Raw genomic sequence first — 22,213 nt, 5'->3', positions numbered from 1 at the left:
GTGCCCTGCGTGTGGAGCAACTGCTGCAAAGGAGTGATCTGACCCTCCCTGGAGGCTTTTCACTCCGGGCTGCCAACAACTCCCGCGGGCTGCGGAGCGAGCAGGCTCCCCCAGGTCCCCCCTCGATGCCCAGCCCGAGGGACCCCCCAGGTTTGGTCCCCCGGGCAGCGAAGGGTGGGATACTGAGCCGGGGTCCCGCTCACAGCAGGAGCTTTGGGGGGAGCTGGAGGTGCCAGCCCAGCGACAGGCTGCGCCAGTGACCCTTAGCTGTGATTTCCAGCTCTTGCCCAAGCTGCTCCCTCCCCGCCTTTACCCACATTAAGGCTTTGACCCACCGTTGGTGACCCTGGAAACGCTCCAAGGCCCGTGCCCCGGCGGATGCCCTGGACACAGGCGGGAACCTCCCGCTGAGAGAGACAGCACCCTGGGGCCAAACGGCCTTTGGCTCTCCCTCCCGCCCAGGGCTCGGGGTTTGAAAGAAAACAAGCGCGGAGGCGCGCAGGGCGGGCGAGCCGCGCGTCCCGGCAGCCTCCGAGCGCGCCGGGCCCGCCCCGCCGCGCTCCGCTGCGCTCTGCCCTTCCGCCACCGGCCCTCGGGCCACCGCCACCGGCCCTGGCCACCGGCCCTGGCCGCCATCCCTGCCCCGTGGCCCGTCCTGCCCGCTCTCGCTGTGTGTGTGACACGCACGGGTGTCCCCAGCTCTCTGCGGTGTCCCCACCCCAGCCAGCGGGGAAGGGGCTGCTGCGGGACGGGGAAGGAAAGGTGTGGGGAAGGAAAGGCGAGGAGGCAGGAAAGGAGGAATTTGTGTGGGATGGCGTGAAGGAGCGCAGACCCTCCCCCGGACACGCAGTGCTGAGCGGGTGGTGGCACAGCAATGCCTGCAGCACTCGGGGGGCTGCTCCAGCCACAGAGGGGTTACCCTGCGAGCCAGGGTGGGGAAGGGGGTGCAGCGGGGCCGGGGGGGAAGGAGGGGGGATGCCGACCCCCAGCCCCTCCCCGCGGCAGTGCCAGGAGGGCTGTGCCCAGCTGACCCCCCCTTTTCTCCCCTTTCCCCTCCCGTTTTTGACGTGGCGCTGGGGCAGATTCCCGGCACGGAGCTGTCGCTTTTTCAAAGCTCGGCGCTGGATTGTTGCCGGCTCCTTTCGCCAGCCAGCGCGGCTGCCAGCGGGTTAATCATTGCCGGAGCGCACACGCGTGTGTCCTGCGTGTGCCTCGCGTGTTTTGCGTGTGTTGCTCCGTTGCTGCGTGAGTCATTTCTCAGCCCGCCCGGGGCTCTGCCGCCCTCCCCGAGCGGGGAAGCAAATCGAGCTTGGATTGCAGAGCGAGCAGGAGGAGCCGGGCTGCCTGTGCCCTTGACCTTGGACCCCTCTGCCCGCCGGGAATGCTTGGGGGACGCTGCGCTTTAGGGTGCTCCGGCTCTCCTCAGCGTCCCCAGCTGCCTTCCCAGCTTTCCAAGCAGGAGCTCACACGGAGGAAGCTGGATCCCCCCCAGGACCCCCGCCCACCCCTCATTTCTAGGGTGTTAGAGGGTTGTTTTTCCATTCCCGTTTCTGACACGCGGGAGGGTTTGGCTCCACAGCGCAGCGCAGGGAGGGGGATGAAGTCCCAGGAGGGGACATCCTCTCTCTGGGAGTGCCGGGAAGCACTCGGAGGATCGGGAAATCACAGCGCTTCGAGGGAGACAGAGCACCCCGCGCCTGCTGGGAGGACTGGGAATCACCCCTGCTGGGAGCTGGCCGTGCTGGAAGGGTTGAGCGGGACTGGAGAGGGCTGGGAGTCAGGAGAACAGGAAACAGGGAATCGAGGTGGGGACGCAACTGGTGCTCAGAAGTTTGGGAGCTACAAAGTGGCACTGAGGAGAGCTGGGAAATGGGGAATACCAGTGCTGAGAGAACTGGGCGAAACCAGTGCAGGGGACTGGGTAGGTGGGTGGGGGCATTCTTGGGTGCCCCGGAGCTCTTTGTGTGGGACGCCTCAGGATTTAGGGGAGCCCAGACCAGGGTGTTTCGGGGCTGTATTTGGGTCCCTGGACCCCAGAGTTTCAGGTACCCCAGGCTCCTGCATGCTGGGTGTGCCAGGACCCCCCACACCCTGGGGTCAGCTGCTGAGATGCTGCCTGCCCTGGTCCTGTGGGACAGCAGTGTCCTGGATGTGCTCAGCCCCAGGGTCCTGGGGGTGCCTGGCCGCACCTCCTCACTGCAGCCCCTCTCAAGGTGCCCTTTTCCCTGGCCAAGTCCCCCCAGTCTGCAATCCAGCCTCTGTCGGGGGGAATCGCCCTAGAAAAGCGTGTGGAAGGGGGTTTCCCTGGACTGCGTCCCCAGAGACGCCCCCCTCGAGGCCCCTTTACCCAGGGATATTTTCCCAGCCTTTCCTAAGGAAGGGCTGGGACTGATGCGAGTTGTCTCCACCCAGGTTTTGGATAACTCCACCCGCCGCCGCCTCTCAGCTCCTCCTCCAAGTGAGCAGCCCAGCTGGGATATAAGCAAGTCACTCAGACGCCGGGAGCTGCCGCGACAGCTGGGCGGGTGGCGTGGGACATCGCGCCGTGACCTGAGCCGTGCTCCTTCGCCTCGACCGCCGGACCCCATGGCGACGCCTTCGCAGAAAAGGAGCACCCGCAGCGGGGCTTCGGGGACCCCCTTGTCCCCCACGCGCATCACCCGGCTGCAGGAGAAGGAGGACCTGCAGGAGCTCAACGACCGCTTGGCCGTGTACATCGACAAGGTGCGCTCGCTGGAGCTGGAGAACGCCGGCCTGCGGCTCCGCATCACCGAGTCCGAGGAGGTGGTGAGCCGCGAGGTCTCGGGCATCAAGGCTGCCTACGAGTCGGAGCTGGCGGATGCCCGCAAGACCTTGGATTCGGTGGCCAAGGAGAGAGCTCGGCTGCAGCTGGAGCTCAGCAAAGTGCGGGAGGAGCACAAGGAGCTGAAAGCCCGGTGAGTGCCCTGGGGATGGCGGGGACTGCGGCGGGACGGGCGCTGTCGTCATGCCTGGCAGGGAGCCGGGAGGGAGGAAGGAGTGACCTGGAGGAGGCAGGGAGAGAGAGAGAGAGAGAGGAGAAATCCGTGGCCTGGCCGGGGCTGGAGCGTCTGTGGTAGGGACCAAAAGAGGAGAGGAGCTCTCTCGTCATTCCTGCTCTCCTTCCAAGCGCCATCTTTGGCCGGGGTGCCCTTGGAGCGGGGATTTGGGAGCAGAGCTGGGGACGCTTGGGGCAGGGGCTGAGCAGACATGCCCAGGGCCCCCGGCAGGGTCCGTGTTATGCGGGCCACAAGCGCCGGGCTGGCGGCCCCTCTGCCTTCGTCATGCTGGAGTTATTCCTGAACACGCTCCGGCACAGCCCGGGAAGCGGTGCCAGCCAGCTGGCTCTGTCCTGCCTACAGATTTCGCCTGCTCGTCCTATTTTCCTTTGCTGTCTCTGGCACCGGTTAAAGAACCTGCTCCAGGTTTTGTTTGCCTTAACCCTCCCTGTGCCAAGCTGCTCCCACTCTGTGGGCTCCCTGGCTCTGGGGGAAGAAGTGTGCTGGCAGCGCTCGTGTCCCCCTCCCACCAGCTGTCACCGGGTGATGTGCTCCCGTTGAGGGACGAATTCCTCCAGCCGCTCCCGTCGGGCTCCTTTCTTTCCCTCCCTGCCGTCAGCAATGCCCCCCCTCGTGGGGTGGCCGCGGGGTGCCTCTGCCCTCCTCAGGGCTGTCACCGGCACAGGTCCCCTGAGGACGCGGGGCTCCCTGGCCGATGTCGCTGCTGGCCAAGCAGGGGCTGGCACTGGGCATCCCCCGGGCTCTGCCAGCCCGTGCAGCGTCGGGACGTGTCCCCGTGGCGCTCAGTTCCCCGAATGCCGCTCCAGGGACGGAGCGAGCGGATCCCTTTCCGTCATCGGCTTTGGCTCGCAGCCGCGCTCGGGCTGGGCAGTGGCGGGACAGCCCCCTCTTAACTCCATTTGATCTTTTGCCTCTTATTCTGGACTCCTCGTTTTGAGCCTGTACCAAACGAGGCTAAAATTAACTCCCTTAGCAGATGCCGTAAATATTCTACCTGGGAGGGAAGGGACTGTGCTGCCTGCTGGAGCCGTATCCAAAGCCGTGTGCGGTTATATTTAGCTTTCTGCTTCCCGTGCGCCGCTGCAGCTTCGTCCTCGGATAAGGCGGCTTGCTGCTCGCCACATCCCTGTTCCCGGATCCCGAGGATCCGGATGCTGCGGAGAGGAGGAGCTGAGCTGTCTAAAGGGGTTTTTTTTTTCCTGCTTTATGCAAACGCAGAACTATCTTGGCCACCGATCTTCCGAGGGTTGGAAAAAATGCCCGGCCCGCAGCCGCGGCTGGAGGGGAGCTGGGAGCTGGGAGCCGGCCGTGTGGAAAACGGAGGTGGAATTTTTCCCTGCGCTCCGGGAGCTTGCCGTGCTTGTTCCCGGGCGCTGACAAATCCCCTGAAAGAGTGCCGTGACTCGCGGGGGGTTCCCGGAGAGCGGCTTGTGCTTGAGAGATGGGTTTCGGTGGGGCTGGGAGAGCGGCAGGGGCGCGGGCTCCGGGGCCAGGGCTGTTTCCATGTTGAGTCACCTCTGAGTCACGCTCGGTGCGATGGGAGAGCGGAGATGCGGGGGAAGCCGCCGCTGCTCATTCCTGCCTCTGCTTTGTCCCCTCTTCCTAGGGCGAGGCTCTCTAACCCCAAAACCCCTAGGGCTGCTCTCCAACCCCAAAACCCCTTCGAGGAGGCTGCGGCTCATCTTGTGGCTCCGTGTGCCGGGGCTGCTCAGAGAGCGGCACACCCGGCTGCCGAGCTGCGGTGCTGCTCCTTGGGCTCACTTTCACTGGGGTGTCCCGCACCTTTGGGGCATGAGGGAGTGACCCCAGCCCCGCGGAGCTGTTGGCACGATCAGGAGGGGCCCCGTTGTTCTGACACCGTTCTGCTCCCTGCCATCCATTTGGGCAGGGATGCGCCCCGCTCTGCCGGCTCTCCCCGCCCGCCCTGAGCCCCTGGGTCAGCCCCGGGGCCATGTCACTGTCCTTGAGGCGGTGTGACTTTGGCTAATGAGTAACTGGCAGCCCTCTGAGCCCCTCGCCGTGCCCGCCAGCCCCGGAGAAGCGCCGGGTATCTCCCGCAGGGCAGGCGCCCGGGGCTGCGTTATCAGCGCCCGCAGCATCGCCGCTGCCTGCTGCAGGGGTTGTCTCGCCGGCACAGAGGGAGGGTGGGGGGCCGGGGTGCCAGGGCATGATGCGACACGGCCTCGGGTGCTGGGTGCTCTGTCTGGGGTGGGGAAAGAGCTGCTGGCTGGAGGGGGACCAGCTGTGCAAACAGGGAGACCAGTCTAACCAGTAGCAGTGCGAGAGCTGCACGGGTGGAGGAGGGTCTGAGAAGAGCCGGGCTGCCTGCCCTCTGCCTCCTGCCACCCCTCTGCTCCTGGCCAGCTGCTCTTCTCCTGGGAAAGCTTCCAGTGGGATCTTCCCGCTGCCAGTTTGGCTGCTGCCTGTGGTGACCCAGGAGGGGTTTCCCAAAGTGCCCACCCGGCTCTTGGCACGGGGACCCTCAGCCCTGTGCAGCCCGGTACTGGTTGTGCCCCAGGACAAGGGACCCCTCTGGGCAGTCCTGCCTGTCCTGGTGCCACGTGTGTCCCCAGCTCTGGATGGCCTCTGGCCGTGCTGTAGCCATGCTTGAGGAGAAGCAGAGGGTGTGGGGAGGGTGGCTGGTGACTCAGGGGTGCTGGCAACACCGGCATCATCCCCTCCCAGGCCGTGGGTAGAGATAGGACTAGTCTGAGATGCCCCTGGTGTCCTCAAGCTTCTGTCCCCTCCTCGGAGGACACCTGGCTGCCAGCATGGCGCCTCCACGGAGCCTGGAGAGATGCTCTGTGCTGGGTCCTGCCCGTTGCCCCCTCTCCTTAGGCTGGCTGCTGACTCAGGGTGAGCAGAGCCACGGCCCGTGCCTCGCTCCGTGGGCGTTCATCCCATCCCACAGCATAAGCCCAGTCTGGGGGCACAGGGGTGTAGAATACAGCCCTTGGCACCTTCAACCCCTGGAGAGACCCCCGGGCAATTGAGTGCTCGCTCCGTGGGTGAGGAGTGGCCATGTGGGGGCCACCAGCTCCCCTCTCCAGGCAGGAACCAGCCCTCGTTAGTACCACGCTGATGAGCGATGCCTTCCTGGATTGCAGCCCCTAACCTGATTAAGGCAGTGCCTTGGCAGCGCCTCTTCCTCCCGGGGCCCAGATCTCATCCCTGGCCCTAATGAGGACAAATCTCCTTTTTCCCAAACGTTGTTTTGTGGGGAGGGGGGAAGCTCATCCAAGGGAGGCAGCACTGAGGTGCCAGCAGGTGAACTCCACAAGCCTTCCCCAGCCCAAGGGGGTTTTGCCCCACGTTTTGTGACCCCCCCAGGCAGGAGCAGGTAAACGAAACCTCTTTAGCTGAAAAAAAGGGAGGAAAAAGAATTAAGGCTCAGTGCTGCTGTGGGGGTAGGAGGGCATGCACTTCCTTCAGCGGCGATGAGCTCGTGCTGGAACGTTTTGCGTGGGGTGAAACCTCAGGCTCCCGGGTTTCTCCCCCGTCTGCCTCATGGAATCCCTGCCAGGGAGGGAATGCTTTGGCTGGGAGGAGGCTTTGCCCTTTCAGAGCAAACAAAGAGCAGCTTGTGCAGCTGGGGATACTTTGGGGGGAGTCGTCAACACAGAGCTGGGCTGATCCAGACCTCCGTGGCCCTCTGGGACCCTCTTAAACACTCCAGCCACCCTGAATCTCCGGCCCTGTGGACGCACTGCTTGTCCCCTGACGTCTGCAGCCAGCAGCTCGGGATGGCTGGGCATGCTGGCCCTCCTGGCACGCTGCAGGGCTGCAGGGCTCCGTGGCAAAACCTTTCTTCCAGGAGAAGGTTTTCATTAGCTGTTCCCAGTGGAGAGGAATTTTTGCCTGTGCAAACATCCAGTCCCTCTTTTTCCAAGAAAAATTGTGGCAGGGAAACGTGCTCCAGCACTCTTGGTTTGTGACCTCGCTCCCACTGCTGCGTTTGCCAGCGTCTTCCAGCCCAGGGATGAGGGGAATCAGAGGAAATCCCGTTCCCTTATAGATATTTAGGATGATAGGATCCACTCTGGAAAATTAAGGCCCTTATCTTTGGAGCTGGGGGTTAAAGAGAAGCGATTGCAAAGAGAGTCAGGGCTGTGTTTGGTGTGGGAAGGGATCCATCCCTGACAGCCCACTCCCACGTGCTGCCACGAGTGTTTTCCAGCCTTGCACGTGTCGCTTCACTTCTCTGAGTCCCATCCACCCTCAAACTCTGGAGCCCAGAGAACGGGGAGTTCCCCTGCGTGGTGCTCGGGGATGCAGACAGAGAAGGTGACACAGCCAGGGTGGGACACGTGGGGTGGCTGCCAGCTCCATATTCTGCTGAATTCATGCCCTTTGGGAGGAGCAGTTTCCTTTTGTGCTGCTGGCAGCCAGGAGAGGAGGAAGTCACCAGAGTTCTCCCTCTAGTCCTGGCCAAAATTAGAGCTGTCATGGAGGATTCCCCAGGAAGCGTCAGCCCAGTGGGCTCAGGGCGAGCTGGGAATCACCTCCCACTGTCCTGCCTCTGGCTGCGTTACCTGTTTCGCCATGCTGCTCTTCGTGAGGTTGTTTGCTGAGCCTGTTCCTTTGTGACCAGCTCAGCACGTTCCCAAACAGCTGAGGCTGGTGCCGTGTAAAACCTGCCCCTGTTGACAGCTGCCAGCAGACAGCACGGTGTCGGGGCTGGCTGCCCACCTGCCTCTGCTCCCTTCCCCTCCCTGCCCAGGGCTGAATGTCTCCAGTGTGAAGCTGAACAACTGTGGGGGCTGGCATGGTCCCCCAGCCCTGCCTGTGCGGTGGCAGCTGCAGCCCTGAGTGCAGAGACATCTCTGTGACAGCCAGACCCTCAGCCACCCAGGAGAAGCCCAGTCCTCCCAGGGATGGGGACAGCTTCTCTGAGCAATGCCAGGGCCTCACCACCCTCACAGGGAAGAGTTTCTTCCCAATACTTAATCTAAATCTCGCTTTAAAGCCCAGCCCCTCCACATCCTTGATAAGGGTTTCATAAAATCCCCACATTTTTCCTTGTTCCCGTTCATGGAGGATGTCTCAGCATGTCCGTGAACCACGCTGTGATATCCAGGGTGTTGGGGAAAGCCAAAGGGTGTGGAAGTTGGTTAACGAGGTGCGTTGAGCTCAGCCCACAGAGATACCACAAACCCAGCTGGGGCTGGGACACCTCTGCTCCTGGTGAGGCTGAGTCAACGTTCCAGGTTCTCTGTCATAAACCAATTACCTTTTCCAGCGAAGGTGAAGGTGCCCTTGGCTTGGGGTGTCCCTCAAGCTGCAGCCAGCGCCCTGTTTCTGCCTTCCACGGTTAGCAGAGCTGGGAATTGCGGCAGCAGCAGGGACAAAGTTCCCCAGCACACAGGGTGGGTTCTGCCCTGCCTGTACTGTACCTTCCTTAATTACGGGGCTGCGCCTTGCAGGCGTTGGTGCTGTGTCCCCGTGGAGAGGTGGCAGAGCCAGGGTAGGAACAGGCATGGGCTCTCCTGAAGCTGTTGAATAACAAACAAGGGCTCTCCTGGAGCTGCTGGATTTTTCTGTCGGGGCTGCGAGTGGCTCGGAAGCACCTCTGTAAGGGCAAGGCTCTGATAGCAGAGGTCTCTCCTCCCCCTTGCACAAAAGCCACCTCCAGCCACTCGCTCTGGCTGCTGCTTTGCACACACACGTCCTGCTGCCACCCAGTCCAGTGCCACCGTCCTGGTCAGGCAGAGCTCGGTGTCCCCACGCTGCCGTGCTCAACTGGAGCTAAGAACTTTCACTTTCTTGGGGTTATTTATTAACAGCTCGCGGACACAGTTTCTCCCCAAAGCCCCCTCTGAGTCGCTCGAGCCCAAACAAACATCCAAGCTGTTGGTGTGGACGTGCAAAGTGGGCTTCAAAAGGGGTGGGAGCCCAGAGGGAGCTTGGTCCCGGTGCCCATGGGCACTGAGGGGTGGCCAGCTGCCAGTCCCCTCTGTGAGGAGCCCTGTGCCCTCTCTCTCTCTCTGGTGGCTGTGCCAGGGCTGGGCTCAGAGCAGGGGGTGAGTCACGCTCAGCCCTGCACCTCCGGGCTGCAGCAGGGCGCGGCTCTGCTGGGCTGGGATTTGGGGGGGCCCCCTGGTCCAGCTCTGCCCCTTCCTTCCTGGCACGATCTCAGATAGCCCAGCGGCATCCGTGGGCTGCCAGGATGCTCCCCCAGCTACGCTGCGAGAAACTGGGGTGGATTTTCCAAGCTGAGCCTCCGTGTTGGGGGCTTTAGGGGGGAAGGGGGGCGCTGAGGAGAGCAGGCTCAGCCCTGGGCATCGTGCTTTGCTGTTTGGTGGCTGCCAGGCCCCCCCTTTCAGGGCAGAGGTGCTGCTTGGTGCCACCCAGCCTCAGCTCTGCGGTTCCAGGGCAAGAAGGCACCCTGGGGTTTGTTTGGGTGGGGAGTGTGTGGTGGGCAGGAGGTTGGAGCATCTCACAGAATTTCTAGGTTGGAAGAGACCTTTAAGATCATCGAGTCCAAGCCATGTTCTAACACCTCAACTAGATCATGGCACCCAGTGCCACATCCAGTCTTTTTTTAAACACATCCAGGGATGGTGACTCCACCTGGACAGATGGTTCCAGTATTTGACCACTCTTTCTGTGAAAAACTTTCTCCTCAATTCCAGCCTGGATCTCCCTTGGCGCAGTTGAGACTGCGTCCTCTTGTTCTGTCGCTGCCCGGAGAAAGAGAGCGACCCCAGCTCAGCACAGCCACCCTTCAGGAAGCTGAGGAGAATGATAAGGTCACCTCTGAGTCTCCTTTTCTCCAGGCTGAACACCCCCAGCTCCCTCAGCCGTTCTTGTCACACACGGCTCGTGTTCCCAGCCCCTCTCCAGCCTCGTTGCTCTCCTTTGGACCCCTCAGGGTGGTTCTGTTCGCAGGCAGTTCTGTGCAAGCAGCAACTGGGGCTAAACTGTGCTCTCTAGGGATGCCACATCTGCGGTCCCCGCTCTGGGGAAGTGCTGGTTTCCTGCCCACGTGCCAAGCAGGTCTGGGCTCTGGCCCTGCCCAGCAGAGGCTGGCAGGGAAAGCGGGCAGAGGTGCGCTGGCAGCTCTGCACATGGCACGGGGCAGCAAAACATCGCCAGTCACCTCGGTCGCTGCTCATCCCCGTGCTGAGCTGCGTTTTCCTGCTGGAACCCCATCCCTATCCATCCCCACAGCCACTCCAGCAGCAGCTGGAGCTGCCTGTGCCGGCAGTGACTCAACCCCGCTGCCCCCGCCGCATGCAAACAGACCTTGTGGCAATGTAAACACCTTGTGTGCCTTTATCTGCTGCTGGAGCCGCGACAGCAAACCCTTTTGTTCCCAGGAGTATGTGTGGCATCTGGACCCAACAATCCCCTGCTTTGTTTCTTAAGCAAATGTTTCTGGCCAGAAGCTTTGCGTACCAGATTTATGGAAAACGGGGTGAGCTGGTGCTGCTTCCAAAGAGGAGGCCTTGAACTCGTCCCCTGTTTTGGCTCTTTTGGCTCCTCTCTGCCTTGTCCCACCTTGCCCAGGTTTCCATTGTGGATCAGGATGCAGCAGGTACAGGGCGACCTCCTCACGCCTTCCCACCCCTCTTTGGGCTCAGGAGCTGCCCGTGAGAGCAGAGGGAAGGGAGCCGCAGCCACATCTGAGCAGTGGCAGCATGTTTCCTTGCTCCTGGGGCTGGGATTGCATCCTTGGAGTGCATCCCTGCTGCACATCCCGGCTGTGTGGCCAGCTCCCAGCTAAACTCGAGCTGACAGCTGTTTTTCCCCCCGTGCTCCTGTCCCCAAGGCATGACTAACACGGTGACTCAGCTCCCTGTTTTTAACTCCCTTTGTGAGGCTCCCACCGTGCCCAATCTGCCGGGGAAACACCGGGAATCTCTGCTTCGTTTCCATCCTTGGAGGTGGGGGTTTATGGGGTTAGAGCTTCTCCTTCCTGAGGAGGATGTGTTGAAGTGAACGGAACGTTCTGGAGCTTCCGTGGAGGGGCAGCGCTCAGAGCTGTCCTGGGTGGAACAAAACCACCAAACCCACAACTTTCCCATTAAGTTTTAGCCCAATTATTCAAAAGCTGTGTCAGAGTAAGGCAGTCAAGGCCGGGCAAGACTCCTTCCATTTCATCCAGTCCAAAGCTTAATTGTTAATTTGTCATTGCTTAAGATGCAATTTAACTACATTAATGGTACAAATCTGACTTGTTAAGATGGTGAGTGTTCAGAGCAGTGGCATGAAGACTTGGAATTTCCTTCTTCCCTCCTCTTCCCAAAGGCTTTGGCTTTAGTCAGCAGTAGACAGCACTGCTAGCAAATTCTGGATTGGGAAAAACAAGCTGACAACGCCCTCAAGCACATGGTGGGGTTTTTGGAGCTGTCCTGTCTGGAGTTGAAATCGATGATCCTTGTGGGTCCCTTCCAACTGAGAAGATTCCATGATCTCAAAACCTTTTTTCTCGTGTCTCTCCTACTGAAATCTTGCCCTCAGAAGGTGGAATTGAGCAGTGTGGAAGGAGGTCTGTTGACATATTTGAGTTGTGCCTAAAAAAATTCGCTTTCCAGCTCAGCTTTTGTGAGCAAGTTTATTTTTTTCCTTGATAAAGGGTATTATTGCTTTCATCTGCATTTAGGATGATTCAATCCCAGGCCATCAAGTGTCTTTTAGCTAACCCGATTCCAAGATTTCGTGGCAAGCTAGGAAAAGGCAGGCTGGCACGTTTGGAATGGATGGGTGTGGGTTGTGCCGAGCCCGGGCTGCCGGTGGGGCTGGCCAGTGCTTGATCTTGGTGTTCTGAGAAGTTGAGATGTTCAGGTTTATAAAGAGACAGAATCACATCATAGTTTAGCTTGGCTCCAAGATCATCGAGTCCCCCCAAAGGCCACCACCAAGCCGTGTCCCCAGCTGCCACGTCTACCTGCCTGTTCAATCTCTCCAGGAAGGGGGAAGCTCCACCACTGCCCTGGGCAGCCTGTTCAAGTGTTTGGTGACTTTTTTCAGTGGAAAATGCAGGTTTTTCAAGCAAGGAGACCCTCAAGACCTGCACAGCCACTGGCCAGGTTTTCCCAGTGCCGTGTGATTCCCAAGCTCTTCAGGACCAGCTCTGCTAACGGAGCTGGGACTGGGCCAGGTTTGCTAAATCAAGTTTCGACTGGTAGCACTTGGCACGGCTGGTTCCAGGTAACCCAGGCTTGGTGGCAGAATTCCCCACAGGGAGATCCTGCCCTCATTTTGCTGGGCTCCCTGTGCTCCCCCCCAGCACTGGGGGCTCCAGGGCTCGTCCTCCTTGCACTTTGCATCTGTCTCCTGGGGCTTGCTGCACCCTGGAAAAGCGTTTGCCAGGCAGCTGGGAGAAGGAATCATGTGGGTAACAGGGGGTCCCACAGGCAGCAGATGGGGTCCCACAGCTGGCAGGGGGTCTCCCAGGCAGCCAGGCACTGGCAGAACCTGCTGGGGTGTTGTGATGCATGCTCCAAGCTGGGCCCCTTGTCCATGGAGGGTAAGTCCTGCCCTTTGTGCAGAGGCACAGATTTATGCCTGGCACAAACCTCCCCCAAAAACACGGCGTGGGCCGTGGAAGACCAAGTCCTTCCCGTTCCCCCGATGAACTCCCACGTGGCAAAAGGGCAAAACCCCCTTTTCCAGCTCTGGAACGCCTCTGGTGAAGCCACCCACCCTCCAAAACCAGGGACTGGCCTGTTGCCGTGGGGGACCGAGCCCAAAGAGCAGCGTCAGTTGGTGACTTGGGGTTTCCATCCCGAGCTCCCGGTGAGTCACCGGCTGGCGTGACAGCCCGGACGGGGAGTGAGCCACCCTGGGGCTCCCCAGCCAGCGCTGAGCTGCAGCATTGTGAATTCTGAACAATTCATGCTCTATCTGTTGTCAGAAAGGGGCTTGGAGCTCTTCGGCAGCGTGCGGCCGTGGCGGGGCTGCTGGAGCTGAAGCGCTTCTCCCGCGGCTGGAGGGGAGGATGAAGGGTGAGCAGGTCTTCGCTCTGGTGCATCCAGGAGGGGGAAAAGCTTCTTCACACCTTCAGAGGTGTCGGGTCTCCTGCCCACCCAGGGATGCCAGATGTGGGGTTTCACCCACAGATTGGGGCGACCCCAAGAGATGGAAAAGTCCCTCCTCCAACCCGTGCCTTCGAAGAAAGACTCAGTAGTCTTCTGTTGTCTGTTCTCAAAGTAGTTTATTGTTGGTTATCTCAAAGATTCTTCTCCCTGAGCTGCTGTGGCCCGTTCAGCAGGTCAGACAAAGGCACTCTCTGCCCTCCCAGGGGCTGGTGCCATCTTTTATATCATATATTACGTGTTACATGTTTATACCTTTTCCCCAATGCCTACTATCTATATTGAATGGTGACTTTCTACTCTAAACCAATCTGTGAGTGCCAACATCACCAAAGACATGGAGGCTAGGAAGGAGAAAGAAAGAGGACAGGGCACACCCAAATCCCTCCATCTTAGATCTCCTTACCCCCATGTACAAAACTTGGACCCCTTGGCTTAAAACCCCCCTGTAGAGCACTCAAAAATCCTTCCTTTCGCTTTGTGACTACTTCTACTACAACACCTAAACTTGTGTGTGTGGCTTGTAATTCTTCCTACAGAGTTGGTGATTTGCTCCACGGGCTAAGATCAAAACCCCACGTGTGTCCTTGGCTGCATGTCAGGGTCTCAGAGCCCCCTGCCAGCAGCTCTGGCCATCCAGGGCACCCAGAGGGATGTTCTGGATTCCGACACAGAGGGACGTGTGTGGCTGATCCCCGGGGGTATCCGTAAGGTCAGGCGTGCACCCACAGCTCCCAGCAGTGTTCCTGGTGATGGGAGCTGTGGAAGGACAGGAACAGCTTGAATTTGGAGAATCCTAGACAGGGGGGTCTGTTTGCCTCCCCACGAAAGGCTTTTTGCTGGTTCCCAACGAAGCAGCAGTCTTGGTGCATTTTAAGGGTGCAAGGAGAGGCCAGATCCCAGTGCCAGGAGGGGAAGCCCAGCTCCTGGAAGATGCCAGTGAGCTGTTTGTGCTCCAGGGGCCACGTGGGGCTGGACAAACCCCTCAGCCCCATGGCAGAGCATGTCACGAGTGTGGCAGAGCACTGTGGCACTGACCCTGGCACCAGGGAGGGTCTTTGGCACCACTGATGCCAGACGTGGATGCTGTTTCCGTGCACACAGCTGGTGCTGGCACCCCCAGCTGCCTCTGGTGCCCCACAGGATGCTGGCTCCGTGCAGACACTGTCCTTGCTGTACATCATGCTGGCTATTTCCAGCTCCCTTGCTAGGAGACCAGCCCGTGTTTATCCTGGTGATCTGGCAGAGCTGCTGCGGCACGGATGAGTCAGAAGCTGGGAGAAGCTGCTTTGCCACATTCCCATTGCCCCACTGCAGAGGTTTTCCAGCTCTGCCTCTCCTCATCCTGTGGGGCCCTGGTCCCTGGCGTGGGGGAACAATCCTTGGTGGAGAAACAACCCCTGGGAGCGGGGAGTGGGGTAAAGATCCCTGGGATGGGGCAGTGACCCCTGGGATAGGTGTGGTGATCCTGGGACAGATCCCAGGCGCTGGAGGCAGTGCCGTGGAGAGCAGCCTGCCCAAGGTGGAGCAAAGCAGATCTCCTGGGTCCTCCCAGCATTCTGAGACTGCCACGGGCACACACTGCCACTCCTGGCCCGGCTTCCCGAGCTGTAAAGGTGTCAAAGCTTTTCTGGGATAGCCAGGAGCAGGCAGCTGTGGGGACCACAGCTGGCAGCCAGGTGGGACCGAGACCTGCAGTCTGGGGCGATTTGCAGAGATCCATAAAGATTTATGGACGGGGCAGGAGCCAGCGAGTTCCCTGAGCTGGCAGCTTTTCCAGGGTGGGGCAGCTGCAGTTTGGAAGGAGGGGGAACGCCTGTGCCTCTCCGAGCTCCATCCCACTCACTGGTTCCTGTCCCAGTGCACGGAGCCCCGTGCTGCCCAGGCTTCAGGAGCACTCGTGGGGATTAACAGCGGAGAGGAAAACCAAGGAGCGTTTCCCAAAAATGCACTGGCATCTGGGAGAGGCCTGGCATCTTTCCAGCAGCCTGGTGGGCTCATGCCTGGAGCTGTTCCAACAAGCTCTGACGGCTCTGTCCTGTCTTGACTTTTCCAGAGGGAGAGCCCAGACCTGCCAGGTTTCCTGGCTGGGATTTTGGGGCGGGGGGGGAGCAGTAGCAGATGTGGGGCCGTCCCTGAGCCCTCTCTGACTTCACAGCCTCTCGTCTGTCTGTGCTGAGCGCAGCCAGAGCAGATCCAACTTTCCATTAACATTTGAATTTTCTGGCAGCTCGGCTGCAATTTTCAATCCTTTTTTTTTTTTTTTTTTCCCTTCTTCCTGCTTTTAAAAGCTAAAAATAAAATGTCTTGAGGCCCCTTTTCCCTCCATCTTTTCTCTCGAGACTTTTGTTTCTCGAGGATTTGATGCCTCTGTTTTTTTTTTTTTCTCCTCTTGGAATGTTTTCACCTGTGGCTCTCGCAGCACAGGGGAGCAAATCCTGTGGGATTTGAAGGCACCTAGCCCCCCCCAGAATGAGTCTCTGCTTCCCTTTTCACTGGGGAATTTGGGCTCTAACAGGCAGCATGGAGAGGCCAGAGAAACCCTCTGGGGAGGAGGAGGAAGGCCTGTCTTCATCCTCTCCAGGGATGTGGGAGTGACACAGCTGCCATGGAAGTTTTTATTTTTAGCCCAGCGCCAGCTGGAGCCCGTGAGGCTTCCCGGGAATAAAAGCAGGACCTGAGGGCAGGAGAAGGGAAAACCCAAACCTTGGCTGGGCTGGAGCAGGAGCAGGGATCAACAGGGCTGGCCTGAAGTGGTGGGCTGGGGGTCCCCAGGGCCAGAGAGGACTCACCTGCGTGCTGATGCCTTATCCAGACACTGCTGCCACCTTTGGGCTCAGGGAAGGAACCCGGGGGAGATGCTCAGGCCCCAGGGAGCCGAATTCTGCCGACCACTGGACCCCCCCTCAGGGCAGAGGGCAGGAGAGGATTTGTCTCACCCCTGTCCCTCTGGCAGAGCTACTCCCAGCCCAGGCTGGTGGGCTCCAAGCTTCTGGCTCTCCTCCTCATGGTGGAATCCAGAGCTGAGCACGGGAGGCTTCGAAGCAAAAGGGATTTGTCCTTGAGTCTGGGATTCACCGTGGAGCTTTCCAGGCATTGGTGGCCAGAACCCTGGGAATTTCTGGTCCCTGGAGAGGGCAAATCTGCTGCAGGCACAAGGGTGACCCTCAGCATTTTTCACTCTGTGTGTCCCTGGCCGATGGAACTGCTGTCCCTTGGAAGAGTGATGCCACCCGGGTCATGCTGGAGCCTCATCCCAACCAGCCGGTGTCCTCCAGCTGTGCCCAAACCTCCACAGCCAACAGGGCAAGCAGAGAGCAGCAGCAAAGCCCCCGGGATGGGAAAGAGCAGCAGAAAACCCCAGGGATGGACAAAGAGCAGCAGCAAAGCCCTGGGGATGAGCAGAGAGCAGCAGCAAAGCCCCAGGGATGGCAAAGAGCAGCAGCAAACCCCTGGGGATGGACAAAGAGCAGCAGCAAAGCCCAGGGATGGACAGAGAGCAGCAGCAAACCCCTGGGGATGGACAAAGAGCAGCAGCAAAGCCCAGGGATGGACAGAGAGCAGCAGCAAACCCCGGGAATGGACAAGAGCAGCAGCAAACCCCCAGGGATGGAGAAAGAGCAGCAGCAAACCCACGGGGATGGCAAAGAGCAGCAGCAAACCCACGGGGATGAGCAGAGAGCAGCAGCAAAGCCCTGGGGATGGAAAAGAGCAACAGCAAAGTCCTGGGGATGGAGAAAGAGCAGCAGAAAACCCCCGGGGATGGAGAAAGAGCAGCAGCAAGGCCCCAGGGGTGGCAAAGAGCAGCAGCAAAGCCCTGGGGATGAGCAGAGAGCAGCAGGAAACCCCCAGGGATGGGAAAGAGCAACAGCAAACACCCTGGGGTGGACAGAGAGCAGCAGCAAAGCCCCGGGGATGGCAAAGAGCAGCAGCAAACCCCTGGGGATGGACAAAGAGCAGCAGCAAAGCCCAGGGATGGGAAAGAGCAGCAGAAAACCCCCAGGGATGAGCAGGGAGCAGCAGCAAACCCCCAAAAGATGGGAAAGAGCAGCAGCAAACCCCAGGGGTGGGAAAGAGCAGCAGAAAACCCCAGTGATGAGCAGAGAGCAGCAGCAAAGCCCCGGGGATGGGCAGAGAGCAGCAGCAAGGCCCCAGAGATGGACAAAGAGCAGCAGCAAAGCCCCGGGGATGGGCAGAGAGCAGCAGCAAAGCCCCAGGGATGGCAAAGAGCAGCAGCAAAAGCCCCGGGGATGAGGAGGAGCCACATGGCACTCCACTCTGTCGGGAAGGACAGGGCTGCACCTCGCCGGCAGTGCTGGGGTGGCCACGCTGGCCACGGGGCTGAGCCGGGGCCAGATGGGAAAGCACAGCGAGCCTCGGAGCCGCTCCCGGTTGGCATTCTTGTCCTGTGAGTCACTGGCACGAAAGGAGGGGGTTGAGCAGGAAGGACCCAGCAGCAGCTCTGGCATGTGAGACTGTGGCTCCCTGGAAAAAGGGGGACCAGAGGCATTTCTTGGTCAGTTATTCCGCTGTGGGCAAGATTCCAAATTCTCTAGACTGCTAAAAGAGGCTATTTTATGGAATTAATGGACTATATGAAATCATACTCTGTGCACAGCATTGAGACCCTCTTACCTGAGAGCCCCGAACATTTAAAATATGAAAATCCGACCACAAACACGTTCTAGAATTTATTACAGATCCAGCACGTTACACTGAGCCCTTTACACTACAATAAAGAGTGTTCTGGGCTGGGAAAGGAGCTTTCAGAAATTGTAAGAAAGGCAGAAGATCTTTGCTCGCTTCCAAGAAAAAGTCTGCGAGCTGCTCCTGGATTCCCAGAGGCTCCTGGGCTCTGCTTTTCCTGACAGCAGCACTTAAAGTGATCCTGAATTTCGTTACTCTACGTGTAGGAATTGTGGGTGGGTTTTTTTTTAAACTGTCCTTCAGTGGAATTCCTGCTCTTTTAACGTGGAATATCCTGGGATTTGAAGGGAGGCTTGCGCTTAATAACGGCAGCCTGGGATTTTGAAACCTGGGGTTTTGAAACACGGGAGAACAGCGTAACTTCTGCATGCTGCCTCGGGCCAGGAAACAAAAAAGAAATGCGGGAAAATCTGCTGCTGGCCAGTGCAGGAGCTTCCAACATCCCTCACCTGCGGGTCTGGAAGCGCCGTCCTGCTGCTCCCGGCTCCGTTCCGGTGCTCGGGATGGGCTGAGCGCCGCAGCCGCTCCCGGCTCCATTCCGGTGCTCCGGGATGCTGCTCCGGGATGGGCTGAGAGCCGCAGCCGCTCCCGGTGTTCATTCCGGTGCTCCGGGATGGGCCGAGTGCCGGAGGCTCTCCCGGCTCCATTCCGGTGCTCGGGATGCTGCTCCGGGATGGGTTGAGAGCCGCAACCGCTCCCGGTGTTCGTGACCGTGTCCCGGCTCCATTCCGGTGCTCCGGGATGGGCTGAGAGCCGCAGCCGCTCCCGGTGTTCGTGACCATGTCCTGGCTCCATTCCGGTGCTCCGGGATGGGCTGAGAGCCGCAGCCGCTCCCGGTGTTCGTGACCATGTCCTGGCTCCATTCCGGTGCTCCGGGATGGGCTGAGTGCCGCAGCCGCTCCCGGCTCCATTCCGGTGCTCGGGATGCTGCTCCGGGATGGGTTGAGAGCCGCAACCGCTCCCGGTGTTCGTGACCGTATCCCGGCTCCGTTCCGGTGCTCCGGGATGGGCTGAGAGCCGCAGCCGCTCCCGGCTCCATTCCGGTGCTCCGGGATGCTGCTCTAGGATGGGCTGAGTGCCGCAGCCGCTCCCGGCTCCATTCCGGTGCTCGGGATGGGCTGAGTGCCGAGTGCCGCAGCCGCTCCCGGTGTTCGTGACCGTGTCCCGGCTCCATTCCGGTGCTCGGGATGGGCTGAGCGCCGCAGCCGCTCCCGGCTCCATTCCGGTGCTCCGGGATGGGCTGAGCGCCTCAGCCGCTCCCGGTGTTCGTGACCGTGTCCCGGCTCCATTCCGGTGCTCGGGATGGGCTGAGTGCCGCAGCCGCTCCCGGTGTTCATTCCGGTGCTCGGGATGCTGCTCCGGGATGGGCTGAGAGCCGCAGGCTCTCCCGGCTCCATTCCGGTGCTGGGGATGCTGCTCCGGGATGGGCTGAGCGCCGCAGCCGTTTCCGGTGTTCGTGACCGTATCCCGGCTCCATTCCCGTGCTCCGGGATGGGCTGAGCGCCGCAGCCGCTCCCGGTGTTCGTGACCGTGTCCCGGCCCCATTCCGGTGCTCGGGACGCTGCTCCGGGATGGGCTGAGCGCCGCAGCCGTTCCCGGTGTTCGTGACCGTGTCCCAGTTCCATTCCGGTGCTCGGGATGGGCTGAGCATCGCAGCCGCTCCCGGTGTTCGTGACCGTGTCCCGGCCCCATTCCGGTGCTGGGGATGCTCCTCCGGGATGGGCCGAGCGCCGCAGCCGCTCCCGGTGTTCGTGACCGTGTCCCGGCCCCGGTGTGCCCGCACTGCCCGCGGGGGCCGACGGGCTCCGAGCCCGTTCCCCCCCCCGGTCCCACACCCCGTTTGAGGCAGGTGGGGTGACAGGGTGACAGTCCCAGCCCGGGCTTGGCGGCTGCTGGGGGGGCCCTTGGGTCTTTTCTTTTTATAGGATCTACCAAAATAGCTCCGGGCTGTGTTGTGGTGCGCGGGCAGATCAGGTTCCCCGGTCACACGGCTGGCAGAGAGAGAGGGCTGGAAAAGAGAGAGGGGCACGATGGTGGATGGCAGTGCCCGAGGTCGGGCTGAGGGACCACAGTGTTACTATGATATTTGATGAAAATTCCTTTTGTCGGGATTTTCTTTTCTCCTGAGACGCTTCAGAGGAAAAGAAAAATAATATTTATTTACTACTGTAGAATGCAACAGTATCTTTGATTAATCCTGGTGAATTGTTTCTATTTAATGATTGATCCAGATGTGGCGGGGCTCTGAGCAGTCACGAGCTTTTATTATCATCCCATTCTATTCCTTTCAAGCCTTCTGACGTGTCCTTTCCCTCTATTCTTTTAGGATAGTTTTAGTATAGCACTTTAAATATAATATAGATCAGAATAGAATAAATCAGCCTTCTAAAACATCGAGTGAAAATTCTCATCTCTTCCCTCGTCCTGGGACCCTCGAACACATCCTGCCCCACGTCACAGCCCAGCCACGCCGTGCTGAGCCACACTAGCACATCTGACTGTCCCATGCCATGGTGGCCTCTGCCACCCCTCATGCTGACACATCTGAATCTCCCATGCCATGGTGGCCTCTGTCACCTCTCATGCTAACACATCTGAATGTCCCATGCCATGGTGGCCTCTGCCACCCCTCACGCTGACACATCTGACTGTCCTGTGCCATGGTGGCCTCTGCCACCCCTCACGCTGACACATCTGACTGTCCCATGCCATGGTGGCCTCTGCCACCCCTCATGCTAACACATCTGACTGTCCTGTGCCATGGTGGCCTCTGCCACCCCTCACGCTGACACATCTGACTGTCCCATGTCGTGGTGGCCTCTGCCACCCCTCACACTAACACATCTGACTGTCCCATGCCATGGTGGCCTCTGCCACCCCTCACGCTAACACATCTGACTGTCCCATGCCGTGGTGGCCTGTGCCACCCCTCATACTGACACATCTGACTGTCCCATGGCATGGTGGCCTCTGCCACCCCTCATACTGACACATCTGCCATGGTGGCCTCTGCCACCCCTCACGCTGACACATCTGACTGTCCTGTGCCATGGTGGCCTCTGCCACCCCTCATGCTAACACATCTGACTGTCCCCTGCCGTGGTGGCCTGTGCCACCCCTCATGCTAACACATCTGACTGTCCTGTGCCATGGTGGCCTCTGCCACCCCTCACGCTGACACATCTGACTGTCCCATGTCGTGGTGGCCTCTGCCACCCCTCACGCTGACACATCTGACTGTCCCATGTCGTGGTGGCCTCTGCCACCCCTCACGCTGACACATCTGCCATGGTGGCCTCTGCCACCCCTCATGCTAACACATCTGACTGTCCCCTGCCGTGGTGGCCTGTGCCACCCCTCACTCTGACACATCTGACTGTCCCATGCCATGTCACCCCTCGCGGTGCACATGTGTGTCACGCTGTGCCACACATCTGCAGTGTCCCACCACGCTGCCCTGCTTCCCGGCACGCCACACGGTGCCGGTCCAGCCCCAGCCCGGTCGGCACGGGTCTCGTGGCGTGCTGTGGGTGTGCAGAGTGCACCCTGAGACTCTGCCAGCCCTTCCCAGCCCTTCTACTTCCTGGTGTCCCAGCCGGGGCTGGGTGTGCGGGCTGGCTGGGGTGTGCTGGTCCCCTTGGTGGTGGTTCTTAGGGACAGCAGTGCAGCCCTTTTGGGAGTGATCAGAGAGGGGCAGGAGTGACACGCTTTGTGCTTGGGGTACAGTGCACAGGCTTCTCTGAGAACAGCCCTGAGGAGAAGATCTTGGAGCTTTTGGTGGGTGAGAAGCTTGACAAGGCCTTAGAATCCTTTTCAGTACTTCGAATCCTTTTCAGTACTCCAAGTATTTCAGAATACTTGGAGGTTTTGGTGGGTGAGAAGCTTGACAAGGTCTTAGAGTCCTTTTCAGTACTTAGAGGGACTAGAAAATTTTGAGAGGGATTTCGGACAAGGGTCTGGAGTGACAGGACAAGGGGGAATGTCTTCCCCCTGCCAGAGGGTTATTGGGAAGAAATTCTTCCCTGTGAGGGCGGTGAGGCCCTGGCACAGGTTGCCCAGAGAAGCTGTGGCTGCCCCTGGATCCCTGGAGATGTTCCAGGCCAGGTTGGACGGGGCTTGGAGCAACCTGGGACAGTGGAAGATGTCCCTGCCCGTGGCAGGGCGTGGAACTAGATGAGCTTTAAGGTCCCTTTGAACCAGAGCAGCTCCATCATTTCCTGATGACTGGGATTATTCCTGCTGCGCCGCTCACCTGTGCCACCCTTTGCCCCGCAGGAATGCCAAGAAGGAAGGGGACCTGCTGACTGCCCAGGCACGCCTTAAGGACGTGGAGGCTTTGCTCAACTCCAAGGAGGCCGCGCTCTCCACGGCCCTGGGTGAGAAGAGGAATCTGGAGAATGAAGTGCGGGACCTGAGGGGACAGGTGGC

The 22,213-nt window shown here is 59.8% G+C and overlaps 1 protein-coding gene across 1 annotated transcript in view; it reads left to right on the top strand.

Moving 5' to 3' along the window:
• Window positions 1–411: 411 nt before the first annotated feature.
• The window catches only part of LMNA (lamin A/C), a gene marked incomplete at its 5' end in the record, with an annotated part of 22,962 nt that continues 1,160 nt past the window's right edge, over window positions 412–22,213 (top strand). The window contains 3 exons of the mRNA XM_038161715.1: window positions 412–762; window positions 2,413–2,936; window positions 22,061–22,208. Coding sequence (XP_038017643.1) covers window positions 412–762; window positions 2,413–2,936; window positions 22,061–22,208 — 1,023 coding nt within the window. The remainder of the gene's footprint in view (window positions 763–2,412; window positions 2,937–22,060; window positions 22,209–22,213) is intronic.

This window comes from Motacilla alba, chromosome 25 (assembly GCF_015832195.1).
Source record: "Motacilla alba alba isolate MOTALB_02 chromosome 25, Motacilla_alba_V1.0_pri, whole genome shotgun sequence".
Taxonomy (NCBI): Eukaryota; Metazoa; Chordata; class Aves; order Passeriformes; family Motacillidae; genus Motacilla; species Motacilla alba.
This window is presented reverse-complemented; position numbering and strand designations above follow the sequence as displayed.